This window comes from Nannobrachium achirus (genome assembly GCF_963921795.1).
Source record: "Nannobrachium achirus genome assembly, chromosome: 2".
In the NCBI taxonomy this organism is placed as follows: domain Eukaryota; kingdom Metazoa; phylum Chordata; class Actinopteri; order Myctophiformes; family Myctophidae; genus Nannobrachium; species Nannobrachium achirus.
Window position 1 is genome coordinate 54,909,534 of NC_137811.1, and position 21,490 is coordinate 54,931,023.

Genomic DNA, 21,490 nt, shown 5'->3' on the forward strand with positions numbered 1-21,490 from the left:
AACCCTTGGAAAGACACAGAGTGACGTCCAGGCCATATATAAGGGCCACGAGAGGGGCCCGTAGCCAATCTGATGGGCATAAACGGCCATATGTCCAAAGATCTTGCCAACCAGACTATAAATGGGCCAATCTCCAGAATTTGTCAAGCTTCACGTGACATCATATCATAATAAAATGGGAGGAGTTGCACAAGCTTTGATTGGCCGAGCACCGACCCATTGAATTAAAGGAGTACGTTGAAAGACATGGATTCACATTGAATGAAAATGTTGGACTGCCTTTACAGAAAATCCTTTTTTGTAAAATGATTTTCTACAGAGCGGTTAGAAGAGTCGAAGCAGGCGCAAATCTCTAGTATGGGTAAATTCTCCTTCTACAACACCGCCACCCAGGTGTGGAATTCCTTGACTATCTCCCTTAAAACATGTAGCTCGCTGGCATCCTTCAAAACTGCCCTGAAAACTCACCTTTCAGGAGGCCAGAGAAGGAGGTAGTTATCACTTCTCCCATAGACAGGCGAGAAGTGAGCAACCCCCCCCCCCCCTTACCCTCTTGTTTTCCTGATACTGTATAGTATTTTTATAACTGTGATATTATTGAATGTTTTTGAAGCAGTGAAAGCCGCTTCCAATGAGTGGCTTTGTGTGTCCCACGCCCATATATGGTCATTTCAGTCCAGAATGAACAGGTTTTCTCAAAAACAAAATGTGTGTTTCATGTCCATATATGGTCATCCCAGTCCAGAATGAACAGGTTTTACCAGTAAGACTCCCTAATCGGGAGATAAGCGACCGTAGGTGGCTTATCTCCACAAATAGGGCAAAAATGTGTTTTTCCAAAATCTTCCTGATCCATGTTGATGACATGAGTGTAGACATGCTGTGTAGTGATATTCGTGATTTTAGGGCAAAAACTGTAGGAGCAGTGTCCAAAAATGTGTTTTAAAAATCGGCCTGAAGGTGGCGCTAGAATAGGGCCATGTGAGAAATGAGGGGTGGGGTCTCCGCGTTGGAGATCCCTGTCCCTACCGTGTGTCATCAATATTAAGGACATATCTGGGAATGCCCATATATGAGCATGTTTTGACATAACATTGTTGACTATCATGCAGGGGTCTCCATATATGGGTAACTGGTCCAATATACTTCACTGGCCAGATGGCCAAGAATTTCATGTCGCCCTGAGGCGTCTTACTAGTACTACTGTAGTGTGTGTGTGTGTGTGTGTGTGTGTGTGTGTGTGTGTGTGTGTGCGTGCGTGCGTGCGTGCGTGCGTGCGTGCGTGCGTGCGTGCGTGCGTGCGTGCGTGTGTGTGAAAGACCAAAGTAATTAAATACCAGCCGCTCCTACGAACCATCACAGAGCTAGGCTATAGGTGCAATCTATTTGTGTTCATCTTTGGCAGCCTTACACATGTACATAGGTTGGTTGTAAGAGGCTTCCAACAACTTGGGATGCCAAAAAAGCAGCTAAACGGCTTGCAATCTCTTCTACTATCTCCGCGTTGCCTTGGCGGACGAATAGGTACCGGCCCCGGCTCTCCCGGACGCTCCTAGCCTGAGTTACGGCATTTTATGTGCGCTGCAGTGGCAGGGGGTCCTCCACTGGGGGCGCCACCACTTTTGCATCCGTTCTGGAGCACCAGGAGTCGGTGGTCCCCGGGAATTCCCTGTGAACAGCCCCGTTGGGGTGGTCATTTGGTCATTTTTGCACATTTGGTCATTTTTTACATCTGGGGGTCCCCCAGGCTCCAGGGGTCCTTGGAGGTTGTAGTTTGGCAGGCAAGGAGTGTGTGTGTAAAATCTGGCATGGATCGGGTCAACGGCTGCGGAGATATAAGCAGGGAAAAAGTGTGACGTGTGACGTGTGAGCACATTTGGTCATTTTTTACATCTGGGGGTCCCCCAGGGACCTGGGGGTCCCTGGGGCTCCGGGGGTCCTTGGAGGTTGTAGTTTGGCAGTCAAGGAGTGTGTGTGCAAAATTTGGCATGGATGGGCGCAACGGTTGCGGAGATATGAGCAGGGCAAAAGTGTGACTGACTGACTCACTGACTGACTGACTGACTGACTCAGCCACGGACAGCCGGTGGAGGTTTCTACAGTAAGTAGCTCCCTACGGTCGCAATCAAAAACAAAATGTCTGTCACCTCATGTCCATATATGGTCATTCCAGTCCAGAATGAACAGGTTTTATCTGTCCCGTACGTCCAGAATATCAGTCCAGAATGAATAGGGTTTTTCAAAAACAAAATGTGTGTCCCATGTCCATATATGGTCATATATCTGTCCCGTCCGTCCGTCCGTCCGTCCGTCCGTCCGTCCGTCCGTTCGTACGTATGTGTGTAGTGTCCGTCCCGGCCTGATGATTGGATACTTTGAGGATTGGTCAAGCTTCACATGACAATTCGGCCCTCCAGATAAAATCATTAATTCATTCAGAATATAAAGAATGTATAGGTCACAGAGTTCATAACTCTAGAACACATAGAATAAAAGTTCACCGCTTCACTTCGAACCGAGGTTTGATTATTTAGCTTTTTGCTTGCTATTTATTATGTCCATGAAGTAAATACAGAGGGCTTTCAATGTGAAAAAGACTGTAAAAGGTCTTATTGATGTTCCTTTTAGGCATGGTGTTTAACTGTACTTGTACTGTACTACATTTCAATTGTATTGACTATACTTGTACTGTTCTTCATTTTTGTCTAATAAAATAATCAATCAATCAATCAAACCCTCTACGTTTATATCAGGTCGCACTTATTGATGGTGACGTCACCAGGAATGCTGGTCCCTCATTGGCTTTTACTACAGTAGTACTTTTACTTTTACGAAAGTAACAATTCTCTTCTTACTTTGAGTAGGATTTTTCAGTACTCTTTCCACCTCTAAGCATGGCCTGAGTGGTCATCGCCATCTGGTGGACAAGTCATTGGGTGAAGTGTGGAGATTATGGTTGTCATCAGAATATGTAACTGATTGAAGCTCTTATGTGGTGTGGACACGTTGGTGCCTCTTCAGGTTACCCAACTGACTGAAACCCTTGTCACACTGTTTACCCTGTCGGGACCCCGTCGCCGATGGCTCTTTGCTTAACAATTTGGACCGCAACAGCGATTGCGTCATAGCTGTAGTAGAAAACGGGCTCCTTAAATTCCCTAATGAATAAATAAATCCCCCCCACACGCAAAAAAAAAAAGAAAGAAAAAAAAATTGTCATCAGAATATGTAACTGATTGAAGCTCTTATGTGGTGTGGACACGTTGGTGTCTCTTTAGGTTACCTAACTCACGTCCAAATGTCCATATACAGTATGGGCACTCCCAGATGATGCCCTGTAAGGGTACCCCCTTATGCCCATATATGGAGATCCCCAGGCATCAGACCCAGGCCCTAATTAACATACGTGTTATGCCCATATGGAGATCCCTGTCCCTACCGTGTGTCATCAATATTAAGGACATATCTGGGAATGCCCATATATGAGCATGTTTTGACATAACATTGTTGACTATCATGCAGGGGTCTCCATATATGGGTAACTGGTCCAATATACTTCACTGGCCAGGGCGAATTTCATGTCGCCCTGAGGCGTCTTACTAGTACTACTGTAGTGTGTGTGTGTGTGTGTGTGTGTGTGTGTGTGTGTGTGTGTGTGTGTGCGTGCGTGCGTGCGTGCGTGCGTGCGTGCGTGCGTGTGAAAGACCAAAGTAATTAAATACCAGCCGCTCCTACGAACCATCACAGAGCTAGGCTATAGGTGCAATCTATTTGTGTTCATCTTTGGCAGCCTTACACATGTACATAGGTTGGTTGTAAGAGGCTTCCAACAACTTGGGATGCCAAAAAAGCAGCTAAACGGCTTGCAAACTCTTCTACTATCGGTAGTGGCCAAATATGGCGAAGGCGTTGTTACTTGTACCCTTGAATGGTGCGTGGTTATTGTATATTTGTCCAGGATTTGCTGACTATACATTATTACAGCACCTTGTAATATATGTCCTTGTACTGTATCTCATAGACGTAGATAAATTATTGAAATGTGTGTGCGTGTCTGTGTGCGTGTGTGCGCACGTGAAGATATAGTTACCTTGACGATGAGACCCTTGGAGTCAACCATCCAAATCTTTTTCAAACACTCTTCCTTCGGAAGTCCCTCCTTTTCCATCGCCATGGTGATCAGTTCTGCAATCCCCATGGCAGCCTGGATGAGAGAGAGAGAGAGAGAGAGAGAGAGAGAGAGAGAGAGAGAGAGATACAGACAGCAGCCACAAACATTAATTTATATTCACTACTGAAAAAATACATTATTTAATGTAATTTTTGTTAAGCCACACTTGTAAGAAGGGTTTTACGAAGAATGATAAATCAATCTTTAGAGTCTCACATCAATCCAATCAAGTTCTCACTTGCAGAATATTTTGACATGGTTTCAATTATTCTAAAAATGTATTATTAGGAATTTATGTTCATACCAAGCTTAATTGGGTAATGGCTATACTCCAGGCCAGGGCCACACGCCACAGGCTAAACAAATAAACAAAATAGTGCTCCCTATTAGAAGATATTTGTGCCAATGTCGTTTTTATGGCCATTTTCCTGTTAAGGGAACTGGCCTGTAGCTTTTTTCTGTTGTTATTAAGGGTTTATTGCTCAGTCGACTGTGATTCATCATACTGTTTTAAAGCACATTTAAACTCTCATAGAGGTTTGGGTGGTGTAGTAACCTTTTCATGATGTAACTCCAAATACTGCTGAGATATCTTCAATAGTTATATATTCCCCCTGTTGACCCAATTAGATTCTGTGTACAGTATGTATAAAATATTACAAAAGCCGGTTCAGCATTGTATTTGTCTGTTTACAGATAAATCAAGTTACACTTGCTACTTCTTACACACAATTACAAACACAGTAATTAGGTGATGGAAGCATACCTACCAATTAAAATCAAGTAAAATCAACATGAACCTGACATTTTTACTTCCAAAAAATGTTTTGTAATATATGCAGAATCCTCTTTATTTGTGTTCATTTGTGTGCCCCTAAGACGTGTTTCGCTGTGTATTGCAAGTCAATGTGGAGAATATGTTTTATCATCATCATTACTTAAACTACAGAGCAACTATTGAAGATCTCACCATATACAGTATTAGGGGTTACGTAGCTACACCAACCAGACCTCTAACAGAGTGCCACACAGAAGTCGTGTGAATGATCAGCTTACGTCATATGAACGGTTCGTTCTGCAGTCACAAAACCATAATGTCCTGGTTTCTATTCCTGCCTGTATGTCCTGTTCTCACTCCTGACTGCCTCTGCTTTCCTGTCATTTGTCACCATCACGTCTCAACAAGTGTCTCAAGTGTCTATGAATCAATGAAAGATCACCAGGCATTCGCAGATGTCATCCACTAAGACCTAACCTTGGTGCGTTAATTTACAAAAAAACGGATGAGAGATTTCTGCCCAACAGCAAACAATTTGCTGTTTATTCACTGTGAATACACACTGGGTTTCACTGTGTAGTAGGGCATTCACGAATAGTGATTTTTAGTATTCTAATTATTCGACCTCAAAGTATTCGAATAGTCGAATATTCGACAGGGCTGGGCAAACTGGCAAATATTAAGTAAGCAAGAGGCGGACATTGTGAAAATAGCCGATCTACATGCTCACAACGCCTCGCAACGCAAGGCGTTGTAAGCATGTAGATCTGCTATTTTCACAATATTTATCTGTGGAACCGAGTCACATTAAATGTAATACCTACAATTCCAAGTGCTTGTCAGGGTGGGGGTCCCCAGTTCAAATATGTTTATTTTGGGGGTCACGGCCTAAAAAGGTTTGAGAACCACTGGTATAGAGCATTAAGAAATTCATCCACCAGGGGCATTGACAACTCATTCTTATGACTTCCTATCTAGCCAAGCTTTATAAACTATATATTTTTAAAGAGAAAAAAAAAATGGTGAATGCCCTACTGTGTAGTAATAATGGGTCAATTGTATATACTGTACACCCACCTCGCCTGCACCTTGAAAAACAATGGTATGGTCAGACATTTTGCTCATGGTGATGCGGAGAGCAGCAAGGAGGCCAGCGACTGCCACTGCAGCTGTACCTGAGGGAGATTGACCAACCACATCAGATGTGTCAGATGTGTTTATGTGTCATTCATTATCATTGACATTATCTCAACAAACATATTGGAACAACCTTATACCTGCAAATGAAAGAAGACTTTAAAAGGGATATTTCACATGCTTTTAATATTTAACGTCTACTCTGGCTTCTGTGAGCACCCCGGATAGTTTTTAATTTGCTTGATATTGATTTCATAAGACACACGCACCCGTCCTTGGTTCTGGTGACTGAAATTGTCCTTCTAATATGAAGTTATTTTTATTTATTTTTTTCAATTACTTTTTTCATTCATTTTATTACATTTCTTTATTTTATTTATTTGTTTAATTTTCCCAACATTTTTTTTTTTTTAATGAAAAAAGTACTTGAAAAACACGGCCCCTCACGTATTAGAAGGCCAATATCAGTCACTAGAACCAAGAACAGGTGTTTTCAATGAATCTAACATGGTTAAAATGGAGTTATGAGATAGGAAGGGGGCGTGTTTGATCAAATGAATATCAATTATCAAAATACGGCATCAAGCAACTTAAAAATCACACCGTGTGAAGTGAGCGGCGCTCACTTCATACTTTACACACTAGAAAATTCTGTTCCTGAAATTCCACTCACCTATTGATTACGCCCATAGGTCGCAAGTTTAGTATGTGAACGGTCACAGCTTGTCTGTATTTATGTATCTCTGTCTATAACACCTGACACGGTTCTATGGGTTTGTCGCTCTGACATCATTCTCTGACGTCACTGTGATGTCAGGGGAACCACTCTTAACAGAATGGGTTTGCTGCTCTGACATCAATCTCTGGTTTCACTGTGATGTCACACTAACAGAATCCCTTTACCCATATATGGAGTTCCCTGATGTCATCAATATTAAGCCCATATCTAACAGGACTTCATATGGGAATGCCCATATATGGAGGCCACATCAGCCACATACTGTACCACACTAACGGCTGGTTCTACAGACAGGGTATGATGTCAGATGTCATAGACATCATAGGACTTTCACATAACGAATAACTGAGTAAGCATGTTTGGGCTCTCACATCATATCTCCATATATATACAGTACCAGGGGACTCCATATATGGGTACCAGGGGACTCCATATATGGGTAACTGGTCCAATATACATCACTGGCCAGATGGCCAAGAATTGCCCTTTAGGGCGAGGTCGCATGTCGCCCTAAGGCGTCTTACTAGTATTATATGTTGTGATGTCACGTGAAGCTTGACCAATCCTTAATCAAATCCTCAAATCTACTTATGTTCCTTGTACAATCACAACAGGAAATATAATTAAAAAGATGCCACCCACCACTACTTCATTTACATTTTGCTTCACGGATAGGGGCGTGCATAGTCACATGAACATACACACAAAGTCACGTATTAGAGCGGTTAGCACCATGCAAACACTGTCTGGGGTGCTCATAAGAGCCTGAGTAGATGTTAAAATGACCCCAAGCATGTTTGAAAGTGAAATACGGTATCCCTTTAAGAGAAATTGGTGAGAGAGAGAGACGTCAGACAGAAGCAGCCGAATGTTGATGAAAACCCATTATTGACATATTCAGGCAGGAAAAATCACACATTCTATGGTCTGCTGACTGACGGAGGTGTATTATGTCTAAATCCGTAAGTGGTAAGAGCACATCAGATGCCAAGGGAGAATGAATGTCTGCAGGGGCGTCACAAGGGGTAGGAAAGTGGGACTGAGTTACTAGGGCCCAAGGTGGTGGAGGGGCCTTAATTATTTTATACTTTAGCTATTGAAAAATAGCAGATATACAAGCTCAAAGCGCGGCACCGAGTGCCGCGCTGCGAGCTTGTAGATCTCCTATTTTTGAAAAGTCGTGAAAATGTGTGCAAATCTTTGAATATATGTATTTTTTAAGGGAACATTTGTAACTCAACTTTTGCTTCTGGGGGGTCCCTGGAACTCAATATTTTGATATGGGGTTCCGTGGCCAAATACATACCATGTTGGGGGTCCTTCACATGAAAAGGTTTGAGCTCCACTGACATAGAAACATAGGTTTTTAAAAAAAAAAAACTTTTGATTTGAAATATTGAAAGATTTTCATGATCTTTCAAAAATAGCAGATCTACAAGCTCGCAGCGTGGCACTCGGTGCCGCGCTGTGAGCTTGTAGATCTGCTATTTTTCAATAGTTAAAGCACATGGGAGGCCCCGCAGTGAATCCTTGTACCCAGGGCCCAGAATTTGGTGCGACACCCCTGAATGTCTGTGTGAATAGATGCATCTCCCCATCTCTCTCCCCATTTCCTGTCAGTCTACTGTATATTATAAAGGCATACAATAAAGGCAACATTTAAAAAAAAAATGTGTTTAGCTAAAATCGCCCTGATGGTGGCGCTAGAAAAGGGCCATGTAAGAAATCAGGATAGAGGTTGTGATTTGCCATCCAAGGAGTGTGTGTGCAAAGTTTGGCATCGATAGGGCCAACGGTGCCAGAGATAGAGTAGGGGAAACTTGCGACAACAGATTGGTTGCTCAAAACAATGGTTTTGGGGGTGCAACATATTTATTTATTTATTATGTTTTTTTTAAGCCACCTCATCACTACAGCTCTGGCTGATCCCTGGTAGTTTGGTACATTTTAATACACATTTACAGAGAAATTATCTGAGAGAAACAAGCCTTAAATTAGCCTCATAAAATTAGTGTAACTCGCTACTGTAATGAAGGTTAATTTCAGGGGAAAGGTGTTTTTTATTTAGCAAATAGGCTCCTCGTGCAAGGTGTGGCTCATTGTGTGGTCTCATTAAGTAGCAAGACAGAGAGAAACTAAGTAACTAGGAATGTGTGAGTGCATGTGTGTGTGTGTGTGTGTGTGTGTGTGTGTGTGTGTGTGTCTGTGTGTGTGTGTGTGTGCGTGCGTGCGTGCATGCGCGCATCTGTGTGCTTGTTACCTTGGATGTCATCATTGAATGTGCAGTATTTGTTGCGGTACTTGGTCAGCAACCGGAAGGCGTTGACATTGGCAAAGTCCTCAAACTGAATGAGACATTCCATCCCATACCTGTTAACAGACACATTTAAGCAGGCCTGATTAACAGCTAACTTCATGCGAGTCCAGGGGATACTAAAACTGAGATATTATCTTAATCCACTGGTTCTCAAAGTGGGGTCCAGGGAGACACACACACAGGACCACAATGGAAACAAGCCCCTTGGCCTTTTATGTTATCCTTTAAGCATTATTGTAAAATCCTACCAATGTATTATTTGCAAACTGTTAATGAAGTATCCAATCAATCAATCAAACAGTGGCTTCTCTGGAGTTAAGACTGTTTAGTCCTGAAGGGGGCAGACTCCCACTGTGTAAACGAAGCAGATATAGGAGGAGAACTCAGAAAACAGAGACACTGACTAGCTTGATGTGTCTGTGCATTTAGGCTTGATTCATACTTAGTTACTTAGGCGTCGTGCACCGAATATAGTGAGCTTGTAAATCTTTGGTAAGCAATACCGGGAACGCAAAAAAAAAGAAAAAAGAAAAAAAGAAAAAAGGATAAATCTGGCCATAATGCCATTATGTTTGATGAATAATATGTACAGTGATTCCTGATCAGACTCAGATGGTTCAGTAATCAAACCATGAGTATTTTGTAAGTAGAGATCCATATGATGATGATTTTATTTGTTTTACATACATTCTATTCATTATGTTGTTACGACAGGTGTCTTACGTTGGAATGATACATGGACAGCATTCCAGTTAAGTCACTGAGTCGAAAGTAATCGATTCCCACGAGAAGTAATAAGTAACACATAGAAACCCGTTTTTGGTAGAATGTCATGAGACAAACTGACACCTGTCGGGTGTTTTATTGCAGCAGCCGATAATGGTTTTCAGCGAGGGAGGTCATACTCTCACAAAGGGCCCGAACCATAACATTTCCGAATCTGTTGGAAAAGAATACATGGCCCACCCAGTCTCCCAGTAAAACCAGAGGTCTTTTTTTACAAGATGGAACAAGGACCACCTATCACCTGACATACAATCCAGCAGCACCAGAGCCTTTAACCAATAACACCCTTACAAAAACAAAAGCACACCGCTGTGTCCTTTGCAGTGACAGGGAAAGCATGTTGGTCTTTTTAAGCGATGCTCCATGGCTGCCTGTAAAGCTATGAAAACAGAGTTGTATAACCAGCGTACACCCGTTTATTAAGTCCACCGTAGCAAACAGACAATAGGCACAGAGGTTGAGGTCGACATGAGCCACTAATGAAAACACCAGGGCTCACGTTTCAGTGGCCCTGGTGAGGGAGGAAACTGAGGACAAGCCAGACAAACAGCACAGATTGCATGACTATTAGAACCACGCAACAACACTCTCCTCTTCAGACTTCATCTAATCTCCTCACACTTACTTATTATCGTCCTGCTTCTTGGACTAGTTTAGATAATTGCTAGGTATGTTGTTTACTTGTTGACAGATGCTAAGAATGCTATTTAGAAAGATGAGTGTTTTGCGGAGGGTCTACTTCCAGTTCCTATTCAAGATACCTTGTGGCACATACTGTACTTATTTTCTTAGTACTCTAATTGCTTGACTTCTTACCCTGCTGTTGATTGACTAGGGTTCATCATGGGGCTTACTCCCTACCTTGCATTTTGTAAGTCGCTCTGGATAAGAGCGTGTACTACAGTAGATGCCTACATAGCGAAATCCCCTTTTTTACACTTTCACAGTATAACTAGGATCTTACAGTGTAAATAGTCAAAATGGAATTGCCCTAACAGGCACGTCACGTGAAATGAAGGGGACAAGAAGGGGAGGTGATGATGCCTTTCAAATCCTTTCACAGTATACAGTGTGATCTTCATTAACTTTAGTATTGAGGTTTCTGCTCTCTATCAGTGTTTCTCTCTCTCTCTCACTCTCACTCTCACTCTCACTCTCTCTCTCTCTCTCTCTCTCTCTCTCTCTCTCTCTCTCTCTCTCACTCTCAGCATTTTCATCAAGCCCCACCTCATCGAGCACATGGAAAAGGTTCCTCCTCTGGACTCTTACTTGTCACTGTGTAATTCTCTAAAGTGGTTTCCCAGTCGGATGCCGACTGCTAAAGGCCTCACATCTCCAGCGGCAGGAAGATGAGGTTGGGAGCAAGAGGGGCAGGTCGAGAGGAGAAAAGGGTTCGGTGGCAGTAAAATATAAAATGTGCTCATGAAAGAGCGCCATCATTCATGGCTGTCTCAGCTAACAGCTTACAGTATACGCTGTGAGAAACCAATGCCTCATTCAGCCACTGACTGTCTGACAGTTTTCTTAGCTAATATGGCAGCAGCAAAATGGGAGGCAAATGTGTTTTCTATCAGGCGCACTAAAGTACCACGAGCGTACATAGAGGATAAACAAACGAAGCTAAGAGAGGAACCATAAACTTTTCATTGAGTCATTGGAAGGCAGGCGACAGGCGAGGTTGGATGCTGCCCTGCCTGCCCGGCGACGTAGCAGCCCTCTTGTGTGGTTCCGTGTGGCCTTGTTTGCCAGAGAGAGGTCACCCGAGTTCAGGCAAACCCAAGTCATCTATGTCAACAGTCCAAAGAGGTGGCTTTGGACACAGGGCACGGTGGCAGATGACATCCTATGCTGCAAATGACCTCATTGTACCATAAGGAGAGGGAAGATTAGAGCCTGAAGCTTAGATTAAACTCTAGATGATGGAGGAAACTTGTCAGAAGAAACCAAATTCATATTGAGTTGCTGTGTTCTTTTTCTGTCCGGCTTTTAATGTGGGAAGAAATGTCAGCGTGAGGTCAGTGAATACCATCTGAATGTGAGATCTCAGAAAGATCAGAGAGTCCTGGAAAGATCATAGAAATACTAGTTGTGAACATATGCATAAGTAAATGCCTATTAATATTATTAATAGGTCTTTACAGGCTATAAACTACAGTGTGTGTGTGTGTGTGTGTGTGTGTGTGTGTGTGTGCGTGTGCGTGTGCGTGCACGCGCGCGTGTGTGTACACGTGTGTACGCACGCGTTTGTGCGCGCATGCATTTCTTATGTGTGTCTGTGTCTTGGATGTGGTACTGGAAGTTTTTCAGTTTCATAACCAAAGCTTTAGATGTCAGCCTTTTAGGGGGAGCTTGCGTGAATGTGTGTGTGTGTGTGTGTGTGTGTGTGTGTGTGTGCGTGCGTGCGTGCGTGCGTGCGTGCGTGCGTGCGTGCGTGCGTGTGTGTCCGTGCGTGTGCGGCGTGCCTGTGTCAGCCAGAACAAAGCTCCTCTTCGAGGTCATTTGTGTTCATAGAGCCCATCATGTTGTCTTTCCCTGACGCCCCCTCTGAATGGAACCCACAATGCCATAATGCATATTTCTGCTAGTTGTTAAACCCCCCGAGGACAATGAGGCTTTCTTTCTTGACTAAAGGATAGGACATAGGACAGGGCTGTAACCTACATCTAAAGGATAGGACATAGGACAGGGCTGTAACCTACATCTAAAGGATAGGACATAGGACTAAAGGATAGGACATAGGACAGGGCTGTAACCTACATCTAAAGGATAGGACATAGGACAGGGCTGTAACCTACATCTAAGGCACACCCAAAGATGAGACGCGCACAAGCACCTGACTCCTGACTGAGTCTGAAAGACTGAAGCGGAGCGAATTAATTAATCTCTCAGAGTGAGAAATGGATTGAGAGACAAGGATGGGCGCGAAAAGCACAGAGGGGAAGTTCTCTAAATCAGGCCTCAGTGTGACAACTAGGATCAGATGTATGGCACAGGGGACACAGTGGCTGCTGGAAAAAGAAAGGCAACTATCTATCCAAGCAGTCTTTGTCTGGCAACAGCATCACTTCCCTTTCCCCCTCCATCCAATATTTTGTCAACAGCAGTAACTGTTCAGACAGTTTGGAGACCCAGGAGTGTCCAGCTGGGAAAACACTCCATCTGTCACAGGCATAAGAGAACAGGAGGGGAAAAGGCTTCCTACACCTGCTGTTGGATGTAATACTGAGACAATATAAAGAACCATGAATTATTTCTGTGCCATGGTCGTTCGCTTTTCCCAGGCATGCAAATGTGGTACACAACACACATGATATAGGCTTTGGGTTATGTGTAAGCTTGGTAGAGAGTTGCAGAGTTACACACACAGGCTGTGAGGGACATCTTGCAAAAAGCTAAATTGTGTTGTCCGATATTTGACATAATAACTTTTAATTAAACCTGGCACGATGCCTGCATAGCAGCACAGATCAAACCTTCCATTCCATGGGACTGTTTAAATCATCTGAGGGACATGACCAGAACAACACAGTGCTCCTTTGTTCTTTACAATTCTATTCTGCCATGATTCATGACTCGCCCGAATATTGCTGGAGGAAATAGCTTACCAGCAAGGGAAAACACTTATAGGACCATCATTTTCAAAAAGGGCACATCGTGAGGTTTCTCCATCACTGGCAAACCGGCAATCTGTGCAGCGAGTGTAAATGCGTCTGACATTCTTTTTAATGTTTGATACTATGAAAAAGAATGTGACATATGAGATGACAGCCACCCCACCCTCCCCCCCTTGTGTCAGATCACTCAGACGTGCAGTATTGCGTCTGGGCCGGTGTGTGTGATAAGTGTGTGTGTAAGAGAAACCTAATCCGTCTTTCGCCCTAGACGCGATGAAACCTGAAGCAGGGCCCTGGATCTTGGCGGAAGTCCTTTCGGCTTCGAGTACTGAGGGCTACTAGAAGCAGTGGAGGGAGCATGAAATGATTCTTTTAGCCTGCGCGCATTCCAAGGAGCCGGCGACCTCCACACAGAAGGTCGCTGACAAGGGCGTACTGTCCAAACACAGCTGTCTAAGCAGTGGTCATGCACGTATATGCATGCAGACATGCTTGCAAGCATGTAGCACAGACAAACACCTATGAACACTGCACACACACACACAAGCAACACACTGGTTGCCTGTTTCTCATGTCCCTGGGCCTATGGGGCTTGGGAGCTGCGGTCTGGTCCCTCTTAATAAATCCCAAGCCCCTTCGCCCCTCTCTCCAGAGAGCCAGCATCTCTCAGCACACATTATTTCTCAAATCCCCAACCCATCATTAAAGACGGAAACGCAGTCTGCATTCTTTCTCCTTTCCTCTATCCATCCGTCTGCCCCTCGGTTTGACCCCTGTTCTCTCAGATCCAAGAGTCCGACCCACTGGTGGCCTGGTATTACCATGGCGATGGACAGGGAGACTCAGAAAGATAGATAATATGGCAGACAGGAAGTCGCACTGCACTGCACTTGGCATGATTTCAGTGGAATGAATATTAAGTGCTGATGACAAAATCCGTGTGATGTTTATGTGAACACAACGGATGCTTTTCCTGAATTATTGAATTGAACTTCTGTCAACTCACTGACCCATAAACCACGGAGATACAGTAGACTTCAACTTAACTAAACCAAGATATACAGTAGACTTCAACTTAACTAAACCAAGATATACAGTAGACTTCAACTTAACTAAATCAAGATATACAGTAGACTTCAACTTAACTAAAAGGGAATGACAGAGGACTTCTGCATTAACAAAAGAGAATGACAGAGGACTTCTGCATTAACAAAGTACTTCTGGGATGTCACTCGAAGAAAGCAATCAGTCAAAGTATTAACTAGGATTCACGACAATAAATTGCACATTTATATAGTGCCTTACCCTTTCACACACACTCACACACTGACAGCAGAAGAAACCATGCAAGGCACCAACATCCTCATCGGGAGCAGGGAGTGACATTCCGATTCCAAGGCGGCCGCTCTACCTCCTGAGCCACTAACGCCCCCACTAAAGAGTCTAGAATATTGTTGGCTCATCTTGTTTTGAGGGTGTAGTGTGTCAGCATTTCCAAGAGTCTGACCAGAAACAAAAGTAATATAGACCACCTGTTCATCTTTATACTCTAGAACAGGGGTTTTCAAAGTGGGTGACGGGGCACCCTGGGGTGCCGTGACAGCAGTCCAGGGGTGCCGCAAGATAATTTGATAATAGTTGAAGTATAGTAGGACACTTAAAAAATATATTTAGTATCATTTTAAACTTGATTTTCACGTTCACGAACGTTATTTTCAGTCAGTTCTAACCCAAATGTCTATTATCTCAACGTTTTCCTTGCAACATAATCGCTAAAATATGCTATAAATATAAGGTGCTGGGAGTGAAAATTATGAATATAATGTATGGGTGCCTCGGATGAAAGATACATTTCTAGGGGTGCCTTAAAGGACAACTCCTCCCAAAAATACTTCTAGGCTCATTTTCCTGCTTATATTGATCCAAAAAGACTGTCCATGGGGTCTATTAGGCAGAAATGCACCTGTTGTCTAGTTTCTCCAGCAGAACCCAGCAGTTATCATAGCATAGAGTGGAGCTTATAAGCCTATTGATTTTACACTATTTGTTGTGTTCAAAAGTGTTTTTATTTTTCATGAATGTGGTACTAGTTATCATTATAAACACATCCATGTCATCGTTGTCCAACACAAGCCCTAACACTTTGCTAAACAGATCTTATTCTCTTATGTGTTTTGCCAAGTCCCGGAAAGGATGTCCTGTGATTGGCCAGTACAGTCACTTTGATTGGCACCTGTGCCGAATGCTCACCCCAAAACATTATTTATGAGACTGTGGTGGCTTGTGTTGGACAACCAAGGCATGGATGTGTTTGTAATGACAACTAGTAACACATTCATGAAAAAGAAACTCACTTTTGAACACAACAAACAGTGTAAAAGTGATAGGCTTATAGGCTCCACTTTATGCTATGATAACTGCTGGGTTCTGCTGGGGAAACTGGACAACAGGGGCATTTGTGCCTAATAGACCCCATGGACAGTCTTTTTGGATCAATATAAGTAGGAAAATGAGCCTAGAGGTGTTTTTGGGAGGAGTTGTCCTTTAAGCGCAAAAAGTTTGGGAACCCCTGCTCTAGAAGATACTTGACTGAATAAAAGGATCCTGACCCAAATCCCCCCAGAAATGCCTACTACCACCCTATCGTACCTACCACAGTCCCGGCACTCCAAAGAATACAATTGGCCATGTACGAGGGTGAGAAACCGAAGCTACACTAGCAACTCCTACAGGTTGGTTGGGCGCCTGTTCAGCAGGGAGCGTAACTGTGGAAGGGGCCTCCTCACAGTCAGGTGAATACAGTTTTAAGTGACATCTGTATTGTCAGGGTCAATTCATACTCCACTGTTAGAGCCTAATTTATTTCGGTTCAGCTCTGTCTAAACAATGATATGGCATCATTCGGAGCCGAATTAATGATGTTACCGACCCCCCGATCCTCTGAATGACGTCATATCATAGTTTAGACAGAGCCGAACCGAAATAAATTAGGCTCTAAAAGGGGAGTATGAATTAACCCTAAGAGACACATATTTTTTACACACTCAACATCAACAAGTAGGAGTCATAGAGACTATACTGTACTGTGGGAATTGGCAATGACTAAATTGGGGAGAATAACACAACAACAAAAAGTGCACAAAGCCATGCACAAAAATGCCTGCAAAGCTCTTGTTTCGTTTTACGTGATGAATTGGTGAGTATAGCATTATGGATGTCTCCCTTTGCGAGGAGCATGAGAGGAGGCTTCAAATAACATCACTTTTCTGCAGTTTCGTCGAAAACGAGTGAATATTATTAAAAAGAAAAAACTCTAGGACAGTAATCATTCATTCAATCTCCAACCCCATAATTATTCATTTCCCGCCAATCCGGCTCCTTCGGGGAAAGGCATTGCTGTTCCCTGTAGTTGAAAAGCCACCTAGTTATTAGAGACTCATGGCTTCCATCTGCCAGCTGGAGGGGCCCCAGAGCTGGGCTTCTGTCTCTGGACTCTGGTCCCTCTAGAGTCTAGGCCAAGAAGGAGCCTAACCAGGCCCATGTGTCTGTGGCCAGGATGGCTCCAAAGAGGGATAGAGACACAACCAGACATGTCAGCAACCATGAAGGCATACAGTATGTACACATGAACACTCAATGAGAGCTACAGGCACAGGCTAGCACAGAAAAAACAAACGTGTAAATACACATGTATGGATACTTTGTGCATGAGCCTGTTTAATCTTTTTTTCTTATTTTTTTGTTTTGGGCGGTTTCTGTCTTTAATTGATAGTTTACAGTGGAGATGGACAGGAAACAGGAAGAGAGAGATGGAGAGAGACATGCAGTAAAGATCGTCGGGAACGGGACTCGAACCCACGATGCACTGTCAGGTTACATTAGCATCTAGGTGCCGCTAGGCCAGCGGTCCACTACCACTAGGCCAGCGGTCCGGGCCAGCCCATTTCATCTTAAACTAGAAGGAATGCGAGCACAAACTATAGTCACAAAAAAACGATATCCAAAAACTTGCCAGGTTCATGGCTCCAAAAGTACAGTATATCATGTAAGGAATGATAGCCAGCACTCACGTTCTGTCCATTCAGGCACTTCTTATTTCATTAATGTAACACGCAACATGACCACCGGATGCCTTTTGGCTAAAAAGCCTTCCATCGGTGCAATCGATTACACTGAGGTAGCCAAAAGGCGTCCGGTGGTCAAGTAGCCTGTAACTTTAATAAAACAAGTGCCAGAATGGACATTGGACAATTTACAATTTAGGCACTTAGCAGACGCTCTTATCCAGAGTGACTTACAATAAGAAGGTAATACATCAATACAATAAGCAGGTAATACATCAATACAATAAGCAGGTAATACATCAATCAATACATCAACATCAAATGCATAGCATAGCAGGACAGAACGTGAGAGCTGACTATCACTCATTTAATCTTAGACAGGACCATACACAAACACATCCTTGTGTATGGCACGGTGCAATCCATGCACAACACCAGTTCACCAGTATGTGTGTAGTGCGTGTGCATGTGTGCGTGCGTGTGCAGATGTGTGTGTGTGTGTGTGTGTGTGTGTGTGTGTGTGTGTGTGTGTGTGTGTGTGTGCGTGTGCATGTGCGTGTGTGTGTGTGTGTGTGTGTGTGTGTGTCCTGGTTATGACGTTACACTGCTCCGGTACACTAGTCAGGCCTCTCATCATCCTCGTCCTCATCAACTGGGATGACAGTGATTTCCAAAATATCTTGAAATATGTGGATGTTTAAATCTCATCCATGCATGTCACCGAGTAACTTTGATTGTTGGGTCAAAGGGCACAAAATCCATCTAAGTGCAAAACCATCTCTGTGAAAACAAGTAAGACGCCTCAGGGCGACATGCGACCTCACAAGGTCATGCCAGTTCTTGGCCATCTGGCCAGTGATGTATAACGGACCAGTTACATATATATGGAGATCCATGTACTGTATAGTACATCCCTTTATGCCCATACATGGAGATCCCCGTCTTAACCAGCCGCACAGATATGGGCTGTCTTCCTCCATATATGGGCAATTGGGCATTCCCATATGAAGTCCTGTTAGATATAGGCTTAATATTGATGACATCAGGGATCTCCATATATGGGCATAAAAGGGATTCTGTTAGAGTGGTTCCCATGACATCACAACATACAATATATGTTATGCCCATACATGGAGATCCCTATCTGAACCAGCCACACAGATATGTCTTGGCCATCAGGCCAGTGATATATATCGATGACATCAGGGATCTTCTTATATGGGCATAAAAGGGATTCTGGGGAATACCCATATATGGACTTTTACAAAGGTGATTTCACCTGTGATATCATCTTGTGATCTCAATGTGATGTGTCAAGGGAACCAACCCATAGACTGTAAAAATGTGTACATATACGGCTTCACGTCTACACGCAGACAAGCTGTGACATTTCTCATGGTAAACTGCACTTTCACAGTGTCACACGAAACGAGGAATGGGGAGGTGGATCTCTGCTGATTGCGAAATCAGCAGAGATCCACCTCCCCATTCCTCGTTTCGTGTGATACTGTGAAAGTGCGGCAGTCCTGATACAGTCAGATGTACAGTACAATGGAGCCATCACATTGCTGCCATGGTCAAGAAGGCCAACACCAAAATGCATTTCCCGAGAAGTTCGAGAAGGTATACGATGACAACCTCAAACCTGGCAATAATATATACTGTAGGGGTTTATGTTCGCCCCACACTAGAGTACAGTATGCCTGCCCAGTGTGTAAGCTGCCCACACAGGCTTTATCAGACCGGACAGTGTGAGGTCAGAAAAGTGCCTGCCAAATCATCATTGGCAGGGCATATTCCAGTTATTCAATTTACACTCTTAACATTTTGCAAGCCTGCCGTACTTGCCCGTACTTGCCCGTACTTGTCCGGTCGGCTCAATTAGCCGCCCGTCTTTTATCGTACTAGGTCATTAAAAATGAAATTAATGATAAATATTTTTTTTAAAACAGTCGCGGGTCGTTCTCTGTCTCTTTAAGGATCCGTGTGAGGGGGTAATGTCATGTGATCATGTGACGTCATCTGCAACTGAAGACACCAGAAATGTACAGGCGCCATTACGTGTCTTTCAATACTGGCTGCAGCCGTTCGCCCAGCGTGTCTCCGAGTCTTTTTCGATCAGACGAAAGACGAAATCAAGGCTTCACAATGAGTGGATTACATGTGTTCAGATCGCTGTGCGTGGATAGAGGACGTAATGTACTTTCGGGCGCTGTCTTTTATCGTGTGTGTGTGTGTGTGTGTGTGTGTGTGTGTGTGTGTGTGTGTGTGTGTGTGTGTGTGCGCGCGCGTGCGCATGCGCACAATATGTTTGCACGTGTGCATGTGTATATGTATATGTATATAGGATGGAGGAAGGGGTCTAGGGATGGGTATCGTTCACCTTTGAATCGATACGATACCTGGGAATCGATACGATACCCTTTTCGATAACATTTTTTATACTTTTTATTTAAGTTTAACTGCTCTACCGCAGAGATGATGATGATGATCACACAGTGTGGCGGAGCGGAGAGTATAGACGTTGGATAATCATCATAATAATAAACATTATAGGCTATTGTCGGCTATTTTCCACAGTAACGAGTGTCGCCTACTAAAGCAGTCATTAAACTCTCATTAGCCCAATTGTTACAGATGAGACCGGCCAGGGGTGTGTTCCAGAGTATCGAAACCAGGTATCGTTCGTTTTTACGTGAACCGATACCTGATAGTATTGACGTCATGCAATCGATACCATTAAAAGTATCGCAGACGATACCCATCCCTAAAGGGGTCTACTGTATATGCTTATAATGTGCAGTCAGATATTTACTCTGGACTATTGGGACCGCTGAAGTCCAAACCGAGAGTCTGACGTTCTCCACAAACCACAGCCTAGACCAGAATTACATTACTATTAATGTAATCAACTGATATTGTAAAGTATGACTTCACCCCTGCCTCTCACTGCCTGGACAGCTGCAGCCACAGCATCTGTCTAATCAATTATTGCCATCATCAAAGAACCATGATGCTAATAGTCCCCAATGCTTTCTGGAGAATGTTCAATAAGCTAGCGTTACCTGGTAACAAATACCATTTCAACCAGTGTTTTGGCTGACATTGCTATGGAACCAAGCTCAGTTCAAGGAAGATAATAAACAAAATTATGGCTAACTTAAATAATGTTCATAAGATATTTCAGAAGAAATACTTGGGATTATTATTATTCTTTACCTGTAAATCAATCAAATGCCTTTGGATCCATTTAAAGCATAATCAAGAACAATATGGGTGAGTTGAATGATTGCATAGTAAATGAATGACGGAATGAAGGAATGACTATAAATACTTACATTTGTTCCATTAAGGGATCAGCGTACTATATAAATATTATTAGGCACGCTAGACAGCTTAGCCTATTTCATTTCAGAGCTCCATGTGGTGTTTCTATCAAAATGGAAATATCAGACATCATAAAGGAGATGAGCGGTGCGTTTTAGGGACAGCGTCATCATACCTGTCTGACACAGCCTTCATGAACTCTTCCACCAGGTCATCGTAGGCCTGGCCGCGCACCCGCTTATGCCTGAGCCCAATGTAGAGAGGATCCTTCAGCAGCTCCTGGAGACAGGGACGTGCAGAGAATGTTAGAGAGGCAGGGGCTGAAATTTCGAAAAGGGCCTTTTGGTGAAAATATCGAAAATAGCAGACCTCCAAGCTCACAACGTGCCGTGCTGCGACACGTTGTGCGCTTGGAGGTCGGCTATTTTCGGTGCTTGCTACCACACTGAACTAAATAAGTCAAGAACATAATCAAGTCATTACTGGAGATGTGGTGTATGGTATGGATTTCTACATAGAGAAGGTATAGGGAGAGTTTGGACAAGGCAATTCTCTTC

General features: G+C 43.4%; 1 protein-coding gene across 1 annotated transcript in view; it reads right to left on the minus strand.

Annotated features, from left to right (window-relative positions):
- me1 (malic enzyme 1, NADP(+)-dependent, cytosolic) overlaps nucleotides 1–21,490 on the minus strand; it is a 145,023-nt gene that overhangs the window by 9,100 nt on the left and 114,433 nt on the right. Inside the window, exons 6-9 of the mRNA XM_080720338.1 lie at nucleotides 21,109–21,212; nucleotides 9,086–9,195; nucleotides 6,027–6,124; nucleotides 4,091–4,204 (exon numbers count right to left, since the gene is read on the minus strand). Of these exons, the coding sequence (XP_080576464.1) occupies nucleotides 4,091–4,204; nucleotides 6,027–6,124; nucleotides 9,086–9,195; nucleotides 21,109–21,212 (426 nt within the window). The remainder of the gene's footprint in view (nucleotides 1–4,090; nucleotides 4,205–6,026; nucleotides 6,125–9,085; nucleotides 9,196–21,108; nucleotides 21,213–21,490) is intronic.